We start from the raw sequence: 19,583 nt of genomic DNA, 5'->3' as shown, positions 1-19,583 counted from the left end.
AACCCACGTTATGCTGTATGTTTCATCGGTCCTGATAAACTTGATTAGTTATTTATTAGCTGGCTTTGGTTCAGGGTTTACTCTAGACTTGATGTTTAAAGCTCTCTAATGTTGGGATAATCGATCAGTTGCTGTATGTGAGTACCTGATTTCATCGACTATCGAGCACTTCACTGATAGATACAACACTCATATACCGTAGGCTGCTATTTCTAACTGTGTATTTATTGTAAATATGTATTTTATTTATCAAATCATTGTCACATTTGGTTTAGGATATAGTATGACCGAAATCTCTGGCAAAAGCTGCAGTTTTTCACAGTCTTCCAGTTAAAATCGCTGTGGTTGTCTGAACTAAAAACTGTTGGTTCACAAGCACAAACATCCGAATGACACGAAGACTAATAATCTACCTGAAACGCCCACAATTATGATATTTCTGATGATGATGCACATGTAAAAGCAAGCGTGCATTATGTTCTGTTGCATATCTGCATCACGATTCAGTTTATTGACACGTTTTTTTAAATATTTTCATTTCTGTGCAAATTAATATCATGCTACACTGGAGTTTGTGGGCTAACAGAAGATTTCTGTGCATTTGAATGTTCTTTTTAATACTACTTTTCTTATTTTGACGATCGTATGACGCTGTTCCTCATTCGAGATTCAGATTTCTGATGCTATTCAACATTCATAAAAGCCAATATATGAATGCAATAATGAACTGAATGATTCAGTGTTTCTGCTGTCATATTTTCAGTAATAATGTCTCTTTTAACACAATGAAGGTGTTCCTCAGTTCAGTCTGCTGAATGACGGCTGTGTATGTACATTAATACCGGATTATTGTCTTCTAAAGGTTCAGACTGTGAAATTGTATAATCGTAAGTAATATTTATTGATTAGTTTCTTGTGCAAAATTTTACTGTATCTCAGAATTTTGACTTGTAAAATGAAAGATGATACTAAGTTGAGACTTTTTAATAGACTTTGTAGAAGTGCCATTAGATGTAATATAATTTTTTTGATAAACAAAAGCATATTTTATAGGAAACAAAAGCTTCATTGTAAGTCCTTTAGTGAATGTAGATGACAATCTGTTTGAGTTGATTTTGCCTGAATTCTTTGGTAATTTATTTGGATTCATTGTTTGTTTGTGTGTTTGCGCTTGCTTTGCTCTCTTTCTTTCTTTGTTTCTTTCCTTCTTCTCAGGCACATTGTGCCTGTTTGTTTGTGCTGTGAAAATGTGACAATCTTTATCTAGATCTTTATTTAGCTGAAGCGTAGATTAAACAACATTTTCTGTGGAATTATTGTGCTTGTTTTTTTGAAAAATGATGATAGAGCGACGTTGCGCTTCAGAAAAACTCCATTCAGAACACTATGAATATTTAGCAGAAGAAAAATCATCCTCCGTTTATCTTCATCTTCAGTCATGGAAAACCTGTGAATTTGCAATACCTTTAAAATTGCTTATAGATGCTGTTAAAATTAGTAGGTGTGAGCGTAATCTCTTCATGGAAATGCATTGGTTAAATGAATCTTATATTTTTATAAGGGTTATTAGAGAGAATTTGAGAGAAGAAATAATGGAAGATTTAAATAATTTTGTATATGAATGATAAAAATTCATTTTTATGCACACACACACACACACACACAATGGAGTGGTTTATTTCAGTAGGGCTAAATAATGAAACCACCTAAATCAGTCCAAAATATGTTTCCAATTAACTCGACAGTATTTTGCCATAAGTTCATCACCTGCAGAATCTAGTTTAATTAGACAGATGTCAACATCTTCATAAAACATCAAAACTACACAGTAAAAAAAAAAAAAAAAATCCAGGTGACTTTAGTTCTGTAGTTAATATAAATTCCATATTTTGCTCAAATTTAACTATTTTTCAGTGTAATTTCTATAAAATTATATTTTTAAAAATGCTGCAGGAAATGGGTGAAATTCCAGAGTTGAATTCAAGAAGAAATAATGGAATATTTGCATCATTTTTGTTCTTGACTGAAAAATTTGTGTGCAATATAATAAAGTAGGCAACATATTCAAGGGATAAATCATTAGGGTTTTCATAATAAAAAAAAATATATTTGCTTCTGTAGGCCTGAAAAAAAAAAAATAATTATGGAAATAAAAAAAAAACTTAAATCAGTCCAGAATATGTTTCTACAGTATTTTGGCATAAGTTCATCATCTGTAGAATCTAGTTAAATTATACAGATGTCAACATGGATGTAAAAGAATATATGACCCAGGCGACTTTACTAAATCTTAAAGTCTCGAAAAATTCTGTATTTAATATAACTTTCCTAGTTTCGCTCAGTTTCATTATTTTATAGCTCTCAATAAAAATGAGAGCAATCTCAATCTCAATAAAATGATGGTTTAAATCCTTCCAGGTGACTGGAAAACTCATGGAAAGTCATTGACCAAACGCATGTGAACCAGGAACGAATGACCTCAAACGTTTTTCCAAGGAGTTTTTAAGGAGATCTATGCACAGAAAACACTTCAGCTTCTCCTCAGTACAGAGGATGATGTGGATGTAAGATATAAAGCAGGTGCTTTACACTCGGTTTTAACCCTTAAAGAGATTTAACTCATTTTTAACTTCCTCATTTCTTTAACGAAAGAACGCCTCCTTCACTGGACGCTCATTTGCATTCTGAGCAAACAAACATTCACGCCGGAGGAGGACAGGAAATGCGTGGCTAATTCGGAATCTCAAAGCCAATTCACTGGTCATTTTCTTAGCGAGCGAGATGCTAATTATTCTCCGACTGCACATGTAAAGCAATCCAGCTGCTCGGCGGTGTGATTCCCATGACCCTGCCCCCATCCGCCCCTGCAAACAGCCCGACTCTTTTGTGTGCCGTTAGTAGTTTGGCGTGTCTATTGTCCGCTCCGGCGCTCAGGTTCTGCCCTGAAGCTCAGTGAACCGCTGCAGACCCGCGTGAAGGGAACGAGGTGTAAATAAGGGTGTGTGGCGGTCCGGCTGGAAATACTAGAATTTAAACCAGAGGCCTGGAGGATTACGCTTTACTGACATTTCACCTGCTGCCGGAGACCAGTCATATAATCAAAAACCAGAGGAGGAAAAACAACATTGATTGTGCATAAATTAATCTGCTTTCAAATGGGAGGAGAAAACCCGTTTTTTGATGTTGATGTCAAAGGTCATGAGACAATGAACAGGGAATCAAATTTATTTATGTATATAGCTCTTTTCACAATACACACAGCAGTTTCACAGCAGCTTTGCAGAAAATCATAATGTTTATGTTTATAATATCTTCATGCCTTCTAGATGCAGATTAGAGTAATATTCTTTCAATTTTGCGAAGATATAAACAATGTAAAAATATAAGCACCCAGCAACACCCTATCAACAATTTAGAGCAACCAAGCAACACCCTAGCAACCACTCAGAAAACCCAAGCAACACCCTAGCAACCACTCAAAAAAACTCAACCCAATAGCAACCATTCAGAACAGATAGAAAAATACATACTTGTATCAACAAGCTAAAAATGCTCACAACATGTGAGCAACCACCTAACAACACCCTAGCAACCACTCAGAAAACCCAAGCAACACCCTAGCAACCACTCAAAAAAACAACAACAACCCAATAGCAACCATTCAGAACAGATAGCAAAATACATACTTGTATCAACAAGCTAAAAATGCTCACAACATGCGAGCAACCACCTAGCAACACCCTTGCAACCACTCAGAAAACCCTAGCAACCACCCAGAATGCCCTAACAACTCAATAACAACCATTCAGAATAGACAGAAAAATGCATACCAACAAGGTAGCAATGCTCACTCTAACAAATACAAACCCTAGCAACCACTTAGCATTAGCCAGCACCCAGCAACATTGTAGCAACCACTCAGAAACCATGGCAACACCCTAACAACCACTCAGAATGGCGAGAAAAATGCATATTTATATCAACAAGCTAAAAATGCTCACAACACATGAGCAACTACACAGAAGACCCTAGTAACACTTTACCAACCACTTAGAAAGCCCTAGCAACTCCATAGCAACCACTAAGAACAGCTCGAAAAATGCATATTTGTGTTAAAAAAGTTAAAAATGCTCACAACACATGAGTAACAACCTAGCAACCCCAGGCGACATTAAAAAGGGTTAACTTGGGGGAAATATTTAAAATGAATCATTCAAAATTTTTTGAGACATTTAGAAAGCAAACACTGCAACTAAAAGGACAATGTTAAAACTATAGTTTAGTCTTTCATGTCAAATTATTTTGCATATTGTTTTCATTTCTATTGATTTTAAGGGCATTTTATTTTGCGAACTGTGTTTGGTCTCCCCTTGATATCTGATATAAAATCTGTAAAACCAGTTGAAGGACTGGACTAGACAACTAGCAAATGAGAAACAAGCATGCCATGACTAGTTGCACTCTTTGATGAGCGCGCTGTCGTCTCTTTGACTTAATTAGATGTGTGTTTTGCCCTCGCTTATCAAAAAGCTTCATGTAATTTCCATTTCACCACAGCTAGCACATTTGCATGTATTCCCCAGACGACAGCAAGTCTTTGTAGGAGAAGTGAAGTTGAAACTTGGATGTCTTCACCTCGCAAGGCCAGCGGTGGGAGACCTTGACCTCTGAACGGACGGCCGGGGACATCTGGTGCTGGCCATGTTTATTTATTTATTTACCTCATAACAAAAGACAGGTGGTCACACTTGAAAAGGAGCGATGCAGCCTCACACACACACACACTCATGCACATAAAACAGAAAAAGAGCAATGCTCTGTCAGAGACGAGACCTTTGTGTCTTATATAATTAACATCAAAACATTATATCCTCAATATCACCTTTTTAGCACTGTGGTCACACAGTGATGCTATGAGATGGTAACACAGTGATACTTTGATAAATATCATGATATGTTGTTCATGCAGCATCATATTTTCAAGGTATTTTACAGAATACCATAGTATGGTGCAAAAATCATGATAATACCATATCCTCAAAACAAACTGCAACTGCTTTGAACAGCTTGAAAACAGATAGTTCTATCAGCAAGCTTACAACTCGTTAGCAACCACCTAGCAACTCCCTAACAACAGGAGGGGGAGACAACTAAACATTTACATTTACATTTAATCATTTAGCAGATGGTTTTATCCAAAGCGACTTACAAACGAGGACAATGGAAGCAATCAAAATCAACAAAAGAGCAATGATACGCAAGTCACAGTTAGCTTAACACAGTACACTAGCAAGGTTTTTATTTTATTTTAAATTATATAATAAATAAAAAGAAAACGGATAGAATAGAAAAAGAATAGAGCAAACTAGTGTTAGCCTTTTTGCTTTTGTTAATTGTATAATAAATAAAAAGAAAACAAATAGATAGAACACAAAAAGATTAGAGAAGCTGTTAGTTTTTGGTTTTAAAGAAAACAAGCAGTTAGTAAATAAACAGAGTGCAAGTCTAAAGTTTTTTTTTTTTTTTGTCAAAGAATAGAATTAGAATAGAGAGTGCTAGAGTTAGAAGGCCAAATAAAGATGGAAGAGATGTGTTTTTAGCCGATTCTTGAAGATGGCTAAGGACTCAGCTGCTGGGATTGAGTTGGGCAGGTCATTCCACCAGATGGGAACAGTTAATGTAAAAGTCTGTGAAAGTGATTTTGTGCCTCTTTGGGATGAACAATAAAGCGACGTTCACTTGCAGAACACAAGCTTCTAGAGGCACATAAGTCTGAAGTACAGAATTTAGGTAAAGGGGTGCAGAGCCAGTAGTGGTTTTGTAGGCAAACATCAATGCCTTGAATTTTATGCGAGCAGCTATTGGTAGCCAGTGCAAATTAATAAACAGAGGTGTGACGTGCATTCTTTTTGTCTCATTAAAACTTAATCTTGCTGCCGTGTTCTGGATTAATTGTAAAGAACACATACACATACAACAACAACAACAAGAAAAACATACAATTGTTTTTTGCATTAACTTCTAAATCTAATTCTGAAATTTTATGTTTCTACTCCAATTCGTTGTTGAAATAGTGGCTGTCATTATTATTATTATTTTTTACATAAATTAGACTAAACTTAACTAACAGGTTAATAACTTCAGCTAAGTAGAACTGAATTTATGTTTGGCTCATATAGTTATAAACACATGGTTAACAAACCTAGCAACCCTAACCCTAACCCTAACCAACAAACTAAAAATTCTTGCAGAATGTTAGAAAACACCCAGAACTCCCTAGCAACATCCTGGCAACCACGTACATCATCCTAGTGACCACTAGTACAAACTACTGTATAAAAACAAAGAAACAAACTATCTTAGCAACCACGCAGAACACCCTTGCAATCACTCAGCACAGCTAGAAAATGCATACTCGTATAAACAAGCTACAAATGCATACAATACTGTAGCAGCCACCAAGCAACCATCCAGAAGACCCTAGCAACCACTCAAACACCCTAGAAACTCCCCAGCAACCACTCAGAACAGCTAGAAAATGCACTCTTTTATTAACAACCACCCAGAACACCCTGGCAACCACTAGAAAACCCTAGCAACCACTCAGAACATCTAGAAATTACATACTTGTATCAACAAGCTATAAATGCTCACAATACTTTAGCAACACCCTAGAAACCACTCACAACACCCTAGAAATACCCTAGCAACCACTCAGAACAGCTAGAAAATGCATTCTTTTGTTAACAACCACCTAGAACGCCCTGGTAACCACTTAGAACACTTTAGTATCATCCAAGCAACCACTCAGAACAGCTACAAAATGCATTATTTTGTCAACAACCACCTAGAACACCCTGGCAACCACTCAAAACCCCTAGCAACACCCTAGTAACCACTCATAACTGCTACAAAATGCATTCTTTTGTCAACAACCACTCAGAAAGCCCTAGCAACACCCTAGTAACCACTCATAACAGGCTACAAAATGCATTATTTTGTCAACAGTCACTTGGAAAACCATAGCAACACCCTAGTAACCACTCATAACACCCTAGAAATACCCTAGCAACCACTCAGAACAGCTACAAAATGCATTCTTTTGTCAACAACCACTCAGAAAGCCTTAGCAACACCCTAGCAACCACTCATAACAGCTACAAAATGCATTCTTTTGTCAACAACTACCTAGAACATCACTGAATCATGAAATTATGCATAACAAACTTTGACTATGTTTGAAAAACTCATGGAAATCACGAGTTGACTGTAAGAAGGGGGATTTTAGCAACCTGTCCTTCTGTCCCGTATGGAGCGTGAGCTGATGGAGGAGCAGAGGAGTCCAGCGCACAGCTGTCACTCCTTCACTACATGCACTCGTATTTATAGCAGCCGCATCACCGCGGCCGGCCGTGTGTCTGTGCACAGCTGCTCTGTACAAATGGGGGGTGATGCAGAGCCACACGCCTGGACTTAAGTGCATCCAGGAGTCAGCGGGGCCCGGCAGGCCTTCGGGGGTCCCTGGCATGTGGCGCTGGGAAAGAGGAGCCACCTCGGAAGTCACGGCTGTGACCTTTTACAGTAAAACACTTGTGATGAAAGTCTGGACAGCTGCAGAGAAGCACAGACAAAAGAACAGGAGGAGTGTCAGGAACAGCTAATTGCTTTTCCATCTCCACAGCATGCATGAAGACTACTGCCCTCAGTATCACAATCTATATTAAAACATCACGTCATCATTTACTCACCTCTGTGGTGATGCTGAAGTCAGTGTCAATCTTCCACACAATTATGAAATGAAAGAAGTTTTCAAGCTTCATACAACTACCCCCGGTTTCACAGACAAGACTTAAGCTGAGCTGTTTCAACTGAAAGAAACTTGCACTGACTGATCTTAAAATATATCAGTGCCTTTGTTTTGTCTCAAAATGCACACAATAATGTTTTTTTTCTAAGCACGTTTATAAAATTTACTTAAATGTCCTAATTGAACTATGGCCTAATCCTGGCTTAGTCTAAGCCCTGTCTGTGAAACCGGGCCCTAGTCTGCTATATTCAATGTCTTCTGAAGTCATATGATGCTTTCTGTGAGGAACAGACCCAAATTTGCATCATTTAGAGATACAGGCAGATGTGTTTGATTTGGGTCGCAGCCAAACTCTCAATATCCCTGATTTAAGAGCTGCATGTTTAATAGTGAGAGCATGTAAAGAAATGCAATATCTATTTAAATATTCATGAAAATAACACAGAGGAAACATTTTGTCATATAAGCCAAAAACAAAGAGTCCTGTCCTGTGCAGTAAAGAGTGTCTGCTCTTTATTTAACCTAGTGTTATGTTTAAGCAAATTGTAATGGACAAATAATCCTTAAAAAAATTATACAATGCCATTAAAATTTGGGGTCAGTAAGATTGTTTTTTCAAGGATGCATTGAATTGATCAAAAGTGCCAGTAAAGACATTTGTTACAAATGATTTCTATTTCAAATAAATGCTATTCTTTTGAACTTTCTATTCATCTGTGAATCCTGAAAAATCAAATAAATTTCAGTTTCCACAAAAATATTGTGCAGCACAACTGATAATAATCAGAAATGTTTCTTGAGCTGCAAATCAGCATATTAGAATGATTTCTGAAGGTCATGTGACACTGAAGACTGCAGTAATGATGCTGAAAATACAGCTGCGCATCACAGAAATAAATTACAGTTTAACAGATATTCACATAGAAAACAGCTGTTTTAAATAATATTTCAACATTTTTACTGTATTTCTGATCAATTAAAAGCAGCCTTGTTGAGCAGAAGAGATTTTTCAAAAACAATTTAAGACTAAGGTACCTTGGTTACACTATGGTACTTTCTATGCCTGAAACAGCACAGTTGCTCCAAGCCAGAAGAAGTTGTGTATGAGGGTTCAGTGTCTGATTGAGCTTAAAGTTTCTAATTTGCACAGAAGTATGACTTTAGTGTCCCGAAGTGTTACAGGAGCATCGAACCTCTGGTTCCAGTATCATTTAAAGTCAAATGATTTGATTATAACTGTTGAATTGACTTCAAAAAACTTTTACAGACTTCATTCTAAAAGAAAAAGCGCCATCATTAAAAAGTTTTACATTTAGTCATTTAGCAGATGCTTTTATCCAAAGCGACTTACAAATGATGACAATAGAAGCAATCAAAACCAACAAAAGCGTAATGATATGCAAGTGCTATGACAAGTCTCAGTTAGCCTAATGCAGTACACGTAGCAAGGTTTTTATATACATATAAATAAATTTTTTTTTTTTTTTTAGTTTTAATGATCAAAGTTTTGCTAGGAGACAGTGAATGTAGTCCTGACAGACAAAGCTGTTCACTGAGAAACTAATGATTATATTCAGGTGCTGCCCTCTAGTGACAAACACCTGATCACACCACTGTTAACAGACATCCAACAATGTGCTATATATGTACACATATACATACATAAACATATACACATACACAAACACACACATATATATATATATATATATATACACACAGTGAGGAAAATAAGTATTTGAACACCCTGCTATTTTGCAAGTTCTCCCACTTAGAAATCATGGAGGGGTCTGAAATTGTCATCGTAGGTGCATGTCCACTGTGAGAGACATAATCTAAAAAAAATCCAGAAATCACAATGTATGATTTTTAACTATTTATTTGTATGATACAGCTGCAAATAAGTATTTGAACACCTGAGAAAATCAATGTTAATATTTGGTACAGTAGCCTTTGTTTGCAATTACAGAGGTCAAACGTTTCCTGTAGTTTTTCACCAGGTTTGCACACACTGCAGGAGGGATTTTGGCCCACTCCTCCACACAGATCTTCTCTAGATCAGTCAGGTTTCTGGCCTGTCGCTGAGAAACACGGAGTTTGAGCTCCTCCAAAGATTCTCTATTGGGTTTAGGTCTGAGACTGGCTAGGCCACGCCAGAACCTTGATATGCTTCTTACAGAGCCACTCCTTGGTTATCCTGGCTGTGTGCTTCGGTCATTGTCATGTTGGAAGACCCAGCCTCGACCCATCTTCAATGCTCTAACTGAGGGAAGGAGATTGTTCCCCAAAATCTCGCAATACATGGCCCCGGTCATCCTCTCCTTAATACAGTGCAGTCGCCCTGTCCCATGTGCAGAAAAACACCCCAAAGCATGATGCTACCACCCCATGCTTCACAGTAGGGATGGTGTTCTTGGGATGGTACTCATCATTCTTCTTCCTCCAAACACGTTTAGTGGAATTATGACCAAAAGTTCTATTTTGGTCTCATCTGACCACATGACTTTCTCCCATGACTCCTCTGGATCATCCAAATGGTCATTGGCAAACTTAAGTTGGGCCTGGACATGTGCTGGTTTAAGCAGGGGAACCTTCCGTGCCATGCATGATTTCAAACCATGACGCCTTAGTGTATTACCAACAGTAACCTTGGAAACGGTGGTCCCAGCTCTTTTCAGGTCATTGACCAGCTCCTCCCGTGTAGTTCTGGGCTGATTTCTCACCTTTCTTAGGATCATTGAGACCCCACGAGGTGAGATCTTGCATGGAGCCCCAGTCCGAGGGAGATTGACAGTCATGTTTAGCTTCTTCCATTTTCTAATGATTGCTCCAACAGTGGACCTTTTTTCACCAAGCTGCTTGGCAATTTCCCGTAGCCCTTTCCAGCCTTGTGGAGGTGTACAATTTTGTCTCTAGTGTCTTTGGACAGCTCTTTGGTCTTGGCCATGTTAGTAGTTGGATTCTTACTGATTGTATGGGGTGGACAGGTGTCTTTATGCAGCTAACGACCTCAAACAGGTGCATCTAATTTAGGATAATAAATGGAGTGGAGGTGGACATTTTAAAGGCAGACTAACAGGTCTTTGAGGGTCAGAATTCTAGCTGATAGACAGGTGTTCAAATACTTATTTGCAGCTGTATCATACAAATAAATGTCTCTCACAGTGGACATGCACCTACGATGACAATTTCAGACCCCTCCATGATTTCTAAGTGGGAGAACTTGCAAAATAGCAGGGTGTTCAAATACTTATTTTCCTCACTGTATATGTATACAGTATCTCACAGAAGTGAGTACACCCCTCACATTTTTGTAAATATTTTATTATATCTTTCCATGTGACAACACTGAAGAAATGACACTTTGCTACAATGTAAAGTAGTGAGTGTACAGCTTGTATAACAGTGTAAATTTGCTGTCCCCTCAAAATAACTCAACACACAGCCATTAATGTCTAAACCGCTGGCCACAAAAGTGAGTACACCGCTAAGTGAAAATGTCCAAATTGGGCCCAAAGTGTCAATATTTTGTGTGGCCACCATTATTTTCCAGCACTGCCTTAACCCTCTTGGGCATGGAGTTCACCAGAGCTTCACAGGTTGCCACTGGAGTCCTCTTCCACTCCTCCATGACAACATCACGGAGCTGATGGATGTTAAGAGACCTTGCACTCCTCCACCTTCCATTTGAGGATGCCCCACAGATGCTCAATAGGGTTTAGGTCTGGAGACATGCTTGGCCAGTCCATCACCTTTACCCTCAGCTTCTTTAGCAAGGCAGTGGTCATCTTGGAGGTGTGTTTGGGGTCGTTATGTTGGAATACTGCCCTGCGGCCCAGTCTCCGAAGGGAGGGGATCATGCTCTGCTTCAGTATGTCACAGTACATGTTAGCATTCATGGTTCCCACAATGAACTGAAGCTCCCCAGTGCCGGCAGCACTCATGCAGCCCCAGACCATGACACTCCCACCACCATGCTTGACTGTAGGCAAGACACACTTGTCTTTGTAGTCCTCACCTGGTTGCCGCCACACATGCTTGAGTGCTTGAGTAATCCGGTAATCCAGTAATCCATGTCCTTAGTCTGCTTGTCTTCAGCAAACTGTTTGCGGGCTTTCTTGTGCATCATCTTTTGAAGAGGCTTCCTTCTGAGACGACAGCCATGCAGACCAATTTGATGCAGTGTGCGGCGTATGGTCTGAGCACTGACAGGCTGACCCCCCACCCCTTCAACCTCTGCAGCAATGCTGGCAGAACTCACACGTCTATTTCCCAAACACAACCTCTGGATATGACGCTGAGCACGTGCACATGGCGCGGCCTGTTCTGAGTGGAACCTGTCCTGTTAAACCGCTGTATGGTCTTTGCCACCGTGCTGCAGCTCAGTTTCAGGGTCTTGGCAGTCTTCTTATAGCTTACGCCATCTTTATGTAGAGCAACAATTCTTTTTTTCAGATCCTCAGAGAGTTCTTTGCCATGAGGTGCCATGTTGAACTTCCAGTGACCAGTATGAGAGAGTGAGAGCGATAACACCAAATTTAACACACCTGAGACCTTGTAACACTAACGAGTTACATGACACCGGGGAGAGAAAATGGCTAATTTTTCACTTAGGGGTGTACTCACTTTTGTGGCCAGCGGTTTAGACATTAATGGCTGTGTGTTGAGTTATTTTGAGGGGACAGCAAATTTACACTGTTATACAAGCTGTACACTCACTACTTTACATTGTAGCAAAGTGTCATTTCTTCAGTGTTGTCACATGGAAAGATATAAATAAAATATTTACAAAAATGTGAGGGGTGTACTCACTTCTGTGAGATACTATATACATATATATATATATATATATATATGATATTTCATAAAATGGAGATTATCGGACAAAATTTGTTTGAGTATTATGATGGAAATATAAATATAAAAAGGATTACAAAACACTTTGGAAAACATGCCAAATAGTGCAGAAAATTAATCTGAATAAATTTAGGGTAATTTCAAAGATGTTTCCAAAACAACAGTTATGGCCGGACGGTCGCACCACATGATGTTTTGACACTTTGAATAACAGAAAAATTACAAATAACCAATGTTTTTGACAAATTAAAGTTATATAATATTAAAGTTATATATATATATATGGGTCAATGACGTGATGCCTACATTTTCTGTCCAATTGCATTTTTTTCAGTTAAAACTTGGTTTAAATGCATAAAAAAGATGCCATATATAAGTATCTCTCCCACATATTTACCAACTTTAATTTGTCAAAAAACATTGGTTATTTGTAATTTTTCTGTTATTCAAAGTGTCAAAACATCATGTGGTGCGACCGTCCGACCGTCAGACAAACCATCCGACAAACCATGGCACTTTTATGCCACACATCATGTTCTCATGTAGTGAAATGCATAACGGAGCAAAGAAGACACTGACAACACGCCGACATACAAGACAGAGCAGGTTACTTTCGGTATTAAAGTCTCAGAGTTAAAATTTTGTAATTTTTAAAGAAATTCAAATAACAAATACTGTTTTGTGGCTTTTTAATGTGTCGTGACAGATCGCTGTAGCACCTCAGTTCAAGCGGCATGTGATCGATCATCTCTTACTAGTTATAGCACAAAATAAACATGAATGAACATCAGGAGGTATCTTGTTTCAATTGTGAAAAGATGTCAATAAACACTATTTTTCAAGTTCAAGTCCACCGGCGTTAATCTACTCTCCTGTCTGGTTTGTCGGACAAAAATGGCAGATTTGGCATTATGATTGCTCCGATTGCCTGTTAATCAAACGCCCAGCGAAGGGTCAATTGAGCAGCCAAGGTTGGGCAATGTTTAGAAATAACTGGGTCTAAAAAAATGACTGCTGTTAATGCCATATGCTGAACTTTTCACACACGTTTCTTTAAATAGATTTTTAATGATGTAAGGTCTTTGTGTCATTTGGAGCGACCACTCATGTGACCAATAACAGCAATAACTGCATTAAATTAAAAGCAAATTATCTAATTTCTGTGGCTGAAATATGAATCACTGCTATAGTATGATTAAGTGAACGGTATTTTAAAAATATTTTTCTCAGTTTTATGCAATTTACAGAAAAAAATAAGTCTGCTAACTACAATTAAAAGCAACTCTGAAATTATAGAACAAAAATGATCATGTACAAAAACCTCAAAATAAATGCAAATACTTTGTTTCTAAACTTCAATTACTGAGAACATCTTAAAAAAAGCGCTAAGCATGTTAAGGAAATTAATTTTAATATAAATCATGGTCGCACCACATTGCATTTTTTAAGGCTATAGCTGACTCATCTAGATGGGGGGGAGGGAACTAAAATCACTTAATTTAAAATTTTAATATGAATTTGTGTACACAACCTTCTTAATGTTTAAACTACAAAAGACTTTTGCATTTTAAAATTTGCCTGTCAAAATCCATATGTCAATGACATGCGTGTCTACTTAACCATATTTTGGGGACAAATTTGTACCCAAAAGTGAGCTAAACCTGACAAAACCTCCAAAAACCTCCCTTTGGGGACGTCCTCATTTGTAAAACCAGTTTAAAAATAAAGTAAACAAAGGTTTTTTGAAATTGTAAAAATGCAGAAAGTCTCCTGTAAGGGGTAGGTTTAGGTGTAGGGTTGGTGTAGGGCAATAGCACATACAGTAAGTACAGTATAAAACCATTACGCCTATGGGATGTCCCCATTTAGATAGCCAAGTAAACGTGTGTGTGTGTGTGTGTGTGTGTGTGTGTGTGTGTCCATGCAGCCATCAAAAAGTCCCAAACACCATAATTATGAAAGTATTAATGTCAAGATTTTATTTCAATACTCATAGGTGTATGTACATAAGAGGGAAAGAGCAAGAAACAAATGCAAGCATATATAAAATAGTAATCTCATTTATATTTAATTGGTAATGCATTAAAAATATTGTCTGGTGTAATGGTCATCAGTCGTCTGTTCTGATCACTGCTATCAGGATGAACAGCTACAGCAGAGGACGCGCTCATAACGCTCACTGTAACTGAGCACAGAGAATAAACATCAGATTTCAGAAGAAAAACAGGCTTCAGTGATCACAGTCAGTCCAGCATGAAACTACACATCTAACACAGTAAAGTTAAGCATCATGCATGTTTGTTGGTATAGCATGCAAATCCAAAACTAAACATCTCAAACGTGCATATGAGCTTTGTTTTAAAGGAATACTTCTAATGTGCTCATCTCAGTCTATCCCAGATTAGGATGAGTTTGTTTCTTCATCAGATTTGGAGAAATGTAGAATTGCATCAGTGTCTCAGAAACGGATGCTCTGCAGTGAATAGGTGCCGTCAGAATGAGAGTCCAAACAGCTGATAAAAACATCCACAGCACTCCAGTCCATCAGTTAACATCTGGAGAAGATAAAAGCTGAAACAAATCCAGCATTAAGACTGTTTTAACTCAAATACGAGTCCATAATCCATAATAAAGCTTCCTCCAGTGAAAAAGTGTTCTGGTGTGAATCAGGAGAGAAATCTGCACAGATCAAGCAGTGTTTACAAGCCAAAACAGCTCTAAACAAATTAGTGGCTGGATTCTGATGTGAGAGACAACACGAGATTGACTTTTTCACTGGAGGAAGCGTCATTATGGATTATGGACTTAATGCTGGATTAGTTTCAGCTTTTGTCTTCTCCAGATGTTAACTGATGGACTGGAGTGCTGTGGATTATTGTGATGTTTTTATCAGCTGTTTGGACTCTCATTCTGACGGCACCCATTCACTGCAGAGCATCCGTTGCTGAGAGACGCATTTCTCCAAATCTGAAGAAAAACTCATCCTAATCTTGAACAGCCTGAGGATGAGCACATCTTCATTTCTGGATGAACTATTCTATTAAAAGGAAATCAAAAGCAGTGTCTAATGCGGTGGACTCACTCTGTGACGGCGCATAAGGAGCAGCAGCGATCGGAGCAGATGTTGCACTCCTGGATACACGCTGCACACGCGGGACGCTCGCACTGAGAACACGGCTTCCTCGAACCCGAGACCCTCTGACACACGCAACACGCTGAAGGAGCCGCCGCACAACCTGACAACACACAGAGTTACTACAGCAGTTCACAGCATACTGCGCTCAAGAAAACAAAACATCAGTGTTGAGTTTGAGCAAATCCGCAATCATTTAGCCTCAAGTAATCCCAAACATGACTGTGTGAACAACTATTGTGAAGAATGTTTATTCACTTTTTAGCACCATGCCAGCATGAAGGCTATTTTCACGGCGATCTCAGAATAAATTACACAAGGTATACAATTAAAGTTATAAGATGTTTCAAATCTACACTAAGCAAAAATTCTAACACATTCAGGTGATACATTTTTAAATAAATCAGTTAAATGCACTTCTGAATAAAACATTGTACTTTTTTTTTTTTTTAAAATAGACAATCTAATAAAATATGCTTCACAGTCAGTGAAGAACGTAACGTCTGTATGTTATGGTTGTTTTACTGACAGTGCTTGATTTCAGATAAAAAAAATTCCATGTACTTTTCACAAAATAAGAACGATTTCCAATTATAATGTCAGCTTTAATGCACCTATCAAAATAAAAAGCAGTCAAACGTCAAGTTTCATTTATGGCAAAAAAGTATTTAAAATGTTCCACACTTAACTTACAATCTGCAAAGGAGCAGAAAATTGTTCAAATATTAAATTTAACGTCACAAAATGAGAAAAATAAGCTTTTCTGTAGCTGTTTAGATGCTGTAAAACACCCACAGATGCAGAAGAATTTTTTCTTCGGTCATTAGCCATAATTCAGGCTTTGAATCCAGGAATAGGCTTATAATAATGTTCTACATGTGAAAATGGGCTGAGAATTGAACAAATAGTTGTAATCTGGCTAAACTTGGATTTCGTTCAGCAGATATGACGGCACAAATAAGTCTCATTTCACACTGAACGGATCACATCTTGCTCTGCTCTCATGGATTCACCTGCAGCAGCGTTTGCTCTCTGTAACCGTCCGTCCAGCCCGATGCGGGTCTGTCCCTTGAGAAGCGTCTGATGTCCAGGAGCCGCAGATACAGCGGTCTGATCGGACACACGCGCGTCTGAGGCCTTCTCTGCCGCGTCCGCCTTCCAGATTCGACCCATCATGGCTTTGGTCCCGTTGAAGAGCAGGTTTTTGGTCTTTTCTAATTAAGAAAAAAAACAAAAAACACATAAGACAAGAGAGTAACCGGGGAAAAAAATATTTAAAATTAACCTGCTGGTAATATGAATAAAACCTTATTAATCATGTAACTAAATATTATAAAAGCAGCTGTAAGGTTGTGATTACACGCAATGAAACTAAAAAAAAAAAAACCCAAAAAAACTTGAGCAATTATGAGATTTGATTAAAATATTTAATAATAATAATCTCTTGGCAAGATGAATCAGTTTAAAATGATTTAAAATAAACAGACAAAAACCATACACATATGCATATGTATATATATATGGGTCATTCCTGTTATACAGTGACTTTTGTCTCTATGATTTACTTACTCATATTTTCTCTAAAATAGCCACATATTTATAAGATAAACATTAGGTCTACTCTATCACTTAAACAGATAATAGACAATAGTGTGGTTTTTTTACACACCTTTTTATTGATACATGCGTTCAGTTTTATCATGTCCTCGGTGCAAAGTAATCAATTTCCACTAGAAATATAAACCATGAAATGATACAAATCTCAAAATATTTTTTAATTATGTTATGGACTAGGCTAAACCTCATCTAATCATGCATATAAATCATGTGAAACTTTTTTTTTTTTTTTACAATTTTCTTCATTTACCGTGTCCCTAAAGCCATCTTCCACCCTGTTAGCATGTACTCCCTCGCCTTCCAAAATAGACTACAATTCCACTGAGATCATTTTCAGGAAGTGATAGTGTATTTTTTCCGCTGGAATTCAACTGTACAAATGGAGGCAAGTGTCAACTCTCACTCCTACCTTTTTTTAAAGTTTTTGAAATGTTCTGCTGCTCGTCACACTCTTAAAGTTCCACCCTGTTAGGCTATATTATGGAGAATGTTTGTCCGACAAAAAAAAAAAACAAACACATCTGACGTAGTTATAAAAGTTATATTCATCTGTAGAAGGTTAGAGAGCTAAATGTTAAATCACTCAAAAAACTACAGCTAATTTAGCTCAATTTTGGAAATTCTAATAGAATAAATAGTATTTATTGTATATTGCAAGTTAATGTACCCCATAAAAGTTGAGTGGTAATGTACATGAATACAATTGTATATATCGCTCAAAAGTTTTAGATCAGTAAGAATTTTAATGTTTTTAAAAGAAGTCTCTTCTGCTCACCAAGGCTTCATTTATTTGATCAAAAATACAGCAAAAACAGTAATATTGTGAAATATTTTTACTGTTTAAAATAACTTTTCTATTTGAATACATTTTAAAATGCAATTTATTTCTGTGTTGGCAAACCTCAATTTTCAGCATCATTACTCCAGTCTTCAGAGTCACATGATCCTTCAGAAATCATTCTAATGTGCTGATTTGTTGATATCAATGTTGAAAACAGTTTTTTTTTTTTTTTTCAGGATTATTTGATGAACAAAGTTCAAAAGAAAAGCATTTATCTGAAATAGAAAGCTTTTGCAACATTATAAATGTCTATACTGTCATTTTTGATCACTTTAATGCATCCTTGCTGAATAAAAGTATTCATTTCTTTCCAAAAAAAAAAAAAAAAAAAGATACTCTTACTGACCCCAAAACGTTTAAACGGTAGTGATAATATTACAAAAGCTTTCCATTTCAGATAAATGCTGGTCTTTTGAACTTTGTATTCCTCAAATAGTCCTGAATTTTTTTTTTTTTTTTTTACAAAACTGTTTTCAACATTGATAATAATAATAATTGTTTCTTGAGCAGCAAATCAGCATATTAGAATGATTTCTGAAGATCATGTGACACTGAAGACTGCAGTAATGATGCTGAAAATTCAGCTTTGATCACAGAAATAAACTGCATTTTAAAATGTATTCAAATAGAACAGTTATTTTAAATTGTAAAAATGTTTCACAATATTACCGTTTTTGCTGTATTTTTGATCAAATAAACAAAGCCTTGGTGAGCAGAAGAGACTTTAAAAAGATTAAAAATCTTACTGATCTAAAACTTTTGAGCGGTAGTGTGTGTGTATAGTATTATAAAATACTGTGCAGAACCATTAAGCTCCCAGGTCTCTTTCAGAGAACCCGAGCTTGGAGGAGAAAAAAAAACAACCACCACCCAACTAGGGTGAGCAGAGAAATAGAAAAATATTTAATCCTGCTTTGTTGGGTATCCTCATAAGCGCAGTCTAACATGAGTTAGATAACATCTTAAGTTAACTTAAAGGGTTGTGAGAAAATGAGATGTGCATCAGAGCAACAAAGGTATCAATCAAAGAACAAAGGTAACAGCAATAATTGTAGCTATATGGACTAGTCTATATTTAATTTATAATTTATGCAGTCAAGACTGTAAAGTGTTTGATAACTTTATTTCTGTATATTACCTACAAACAAAGTTGGTCCTTTAAAGGTTATTTACATATGCTTAGATGGTTCTTTGCATTATACTTTTATACTTCATTTCTGGCTTTCTGTAGCTCAAAACAGACTGATAAAAGGTCTTTACAGGTAACAAATACGGTCCTCCTTTGATGGTTTTTGTTTGTTAATCTAGTTAATCAAAATGAATTACAG

General features: G+C 37.1%; 1 protein-coding gene across 1 annotated transcript in view; it reads right to left on the bottom strand.

Moving 5' to 3' along the window:
* Positions 1-14,623: 14,623 nt before the first annotated feature.
* Positions 14,624-19,583, bottom strand: part of siva1 (SIVA1, apoptosis-inducing factor) — a 6,505-nt gene continuing 1,545 nt past the window's right edge. The window contains exons 2-4 of the mRNA XM_058749312.1: positions 16,811-17,011; positions 15,747-15,900; positions 14,624-14,849 (exon numbers count right to left, since the gene is read on the bottom strand). Coding sequence (XP_058605295.1) covers positions 14,801-14,849; positions 15,747-15,900; positions 16,811-17,011 — 404 coding nt within the window. The 3' untranslated portion in view covers positions 14,624-14,800. The remainder of the gene's footprint in view (positions 14,850-15,746; positions 15,901-16,810; positions 17,012-19,583) is intronic.

Source organism: Onychostoma macrolepis, chromosome 17 (genome assembly GCF_012432095.1).
Source record: "Onychostoma macrolepis isolate SWU-2019 chromosome 17, ASM1243209v1, whole genome shotgun sequence".
In the NCBI taxonomy this organism is placed as follows: Eukaryota; Metazoa; Chordata; class Actinopteri; order Cypriniformes; family Cyprinidae; genus Onychostoma; species Onychostoma macrolepis.
Note: the sequence above shows the minus strand (reverse complement) of the source record. Positions and strands in the feature narration are given on the sequence as shown.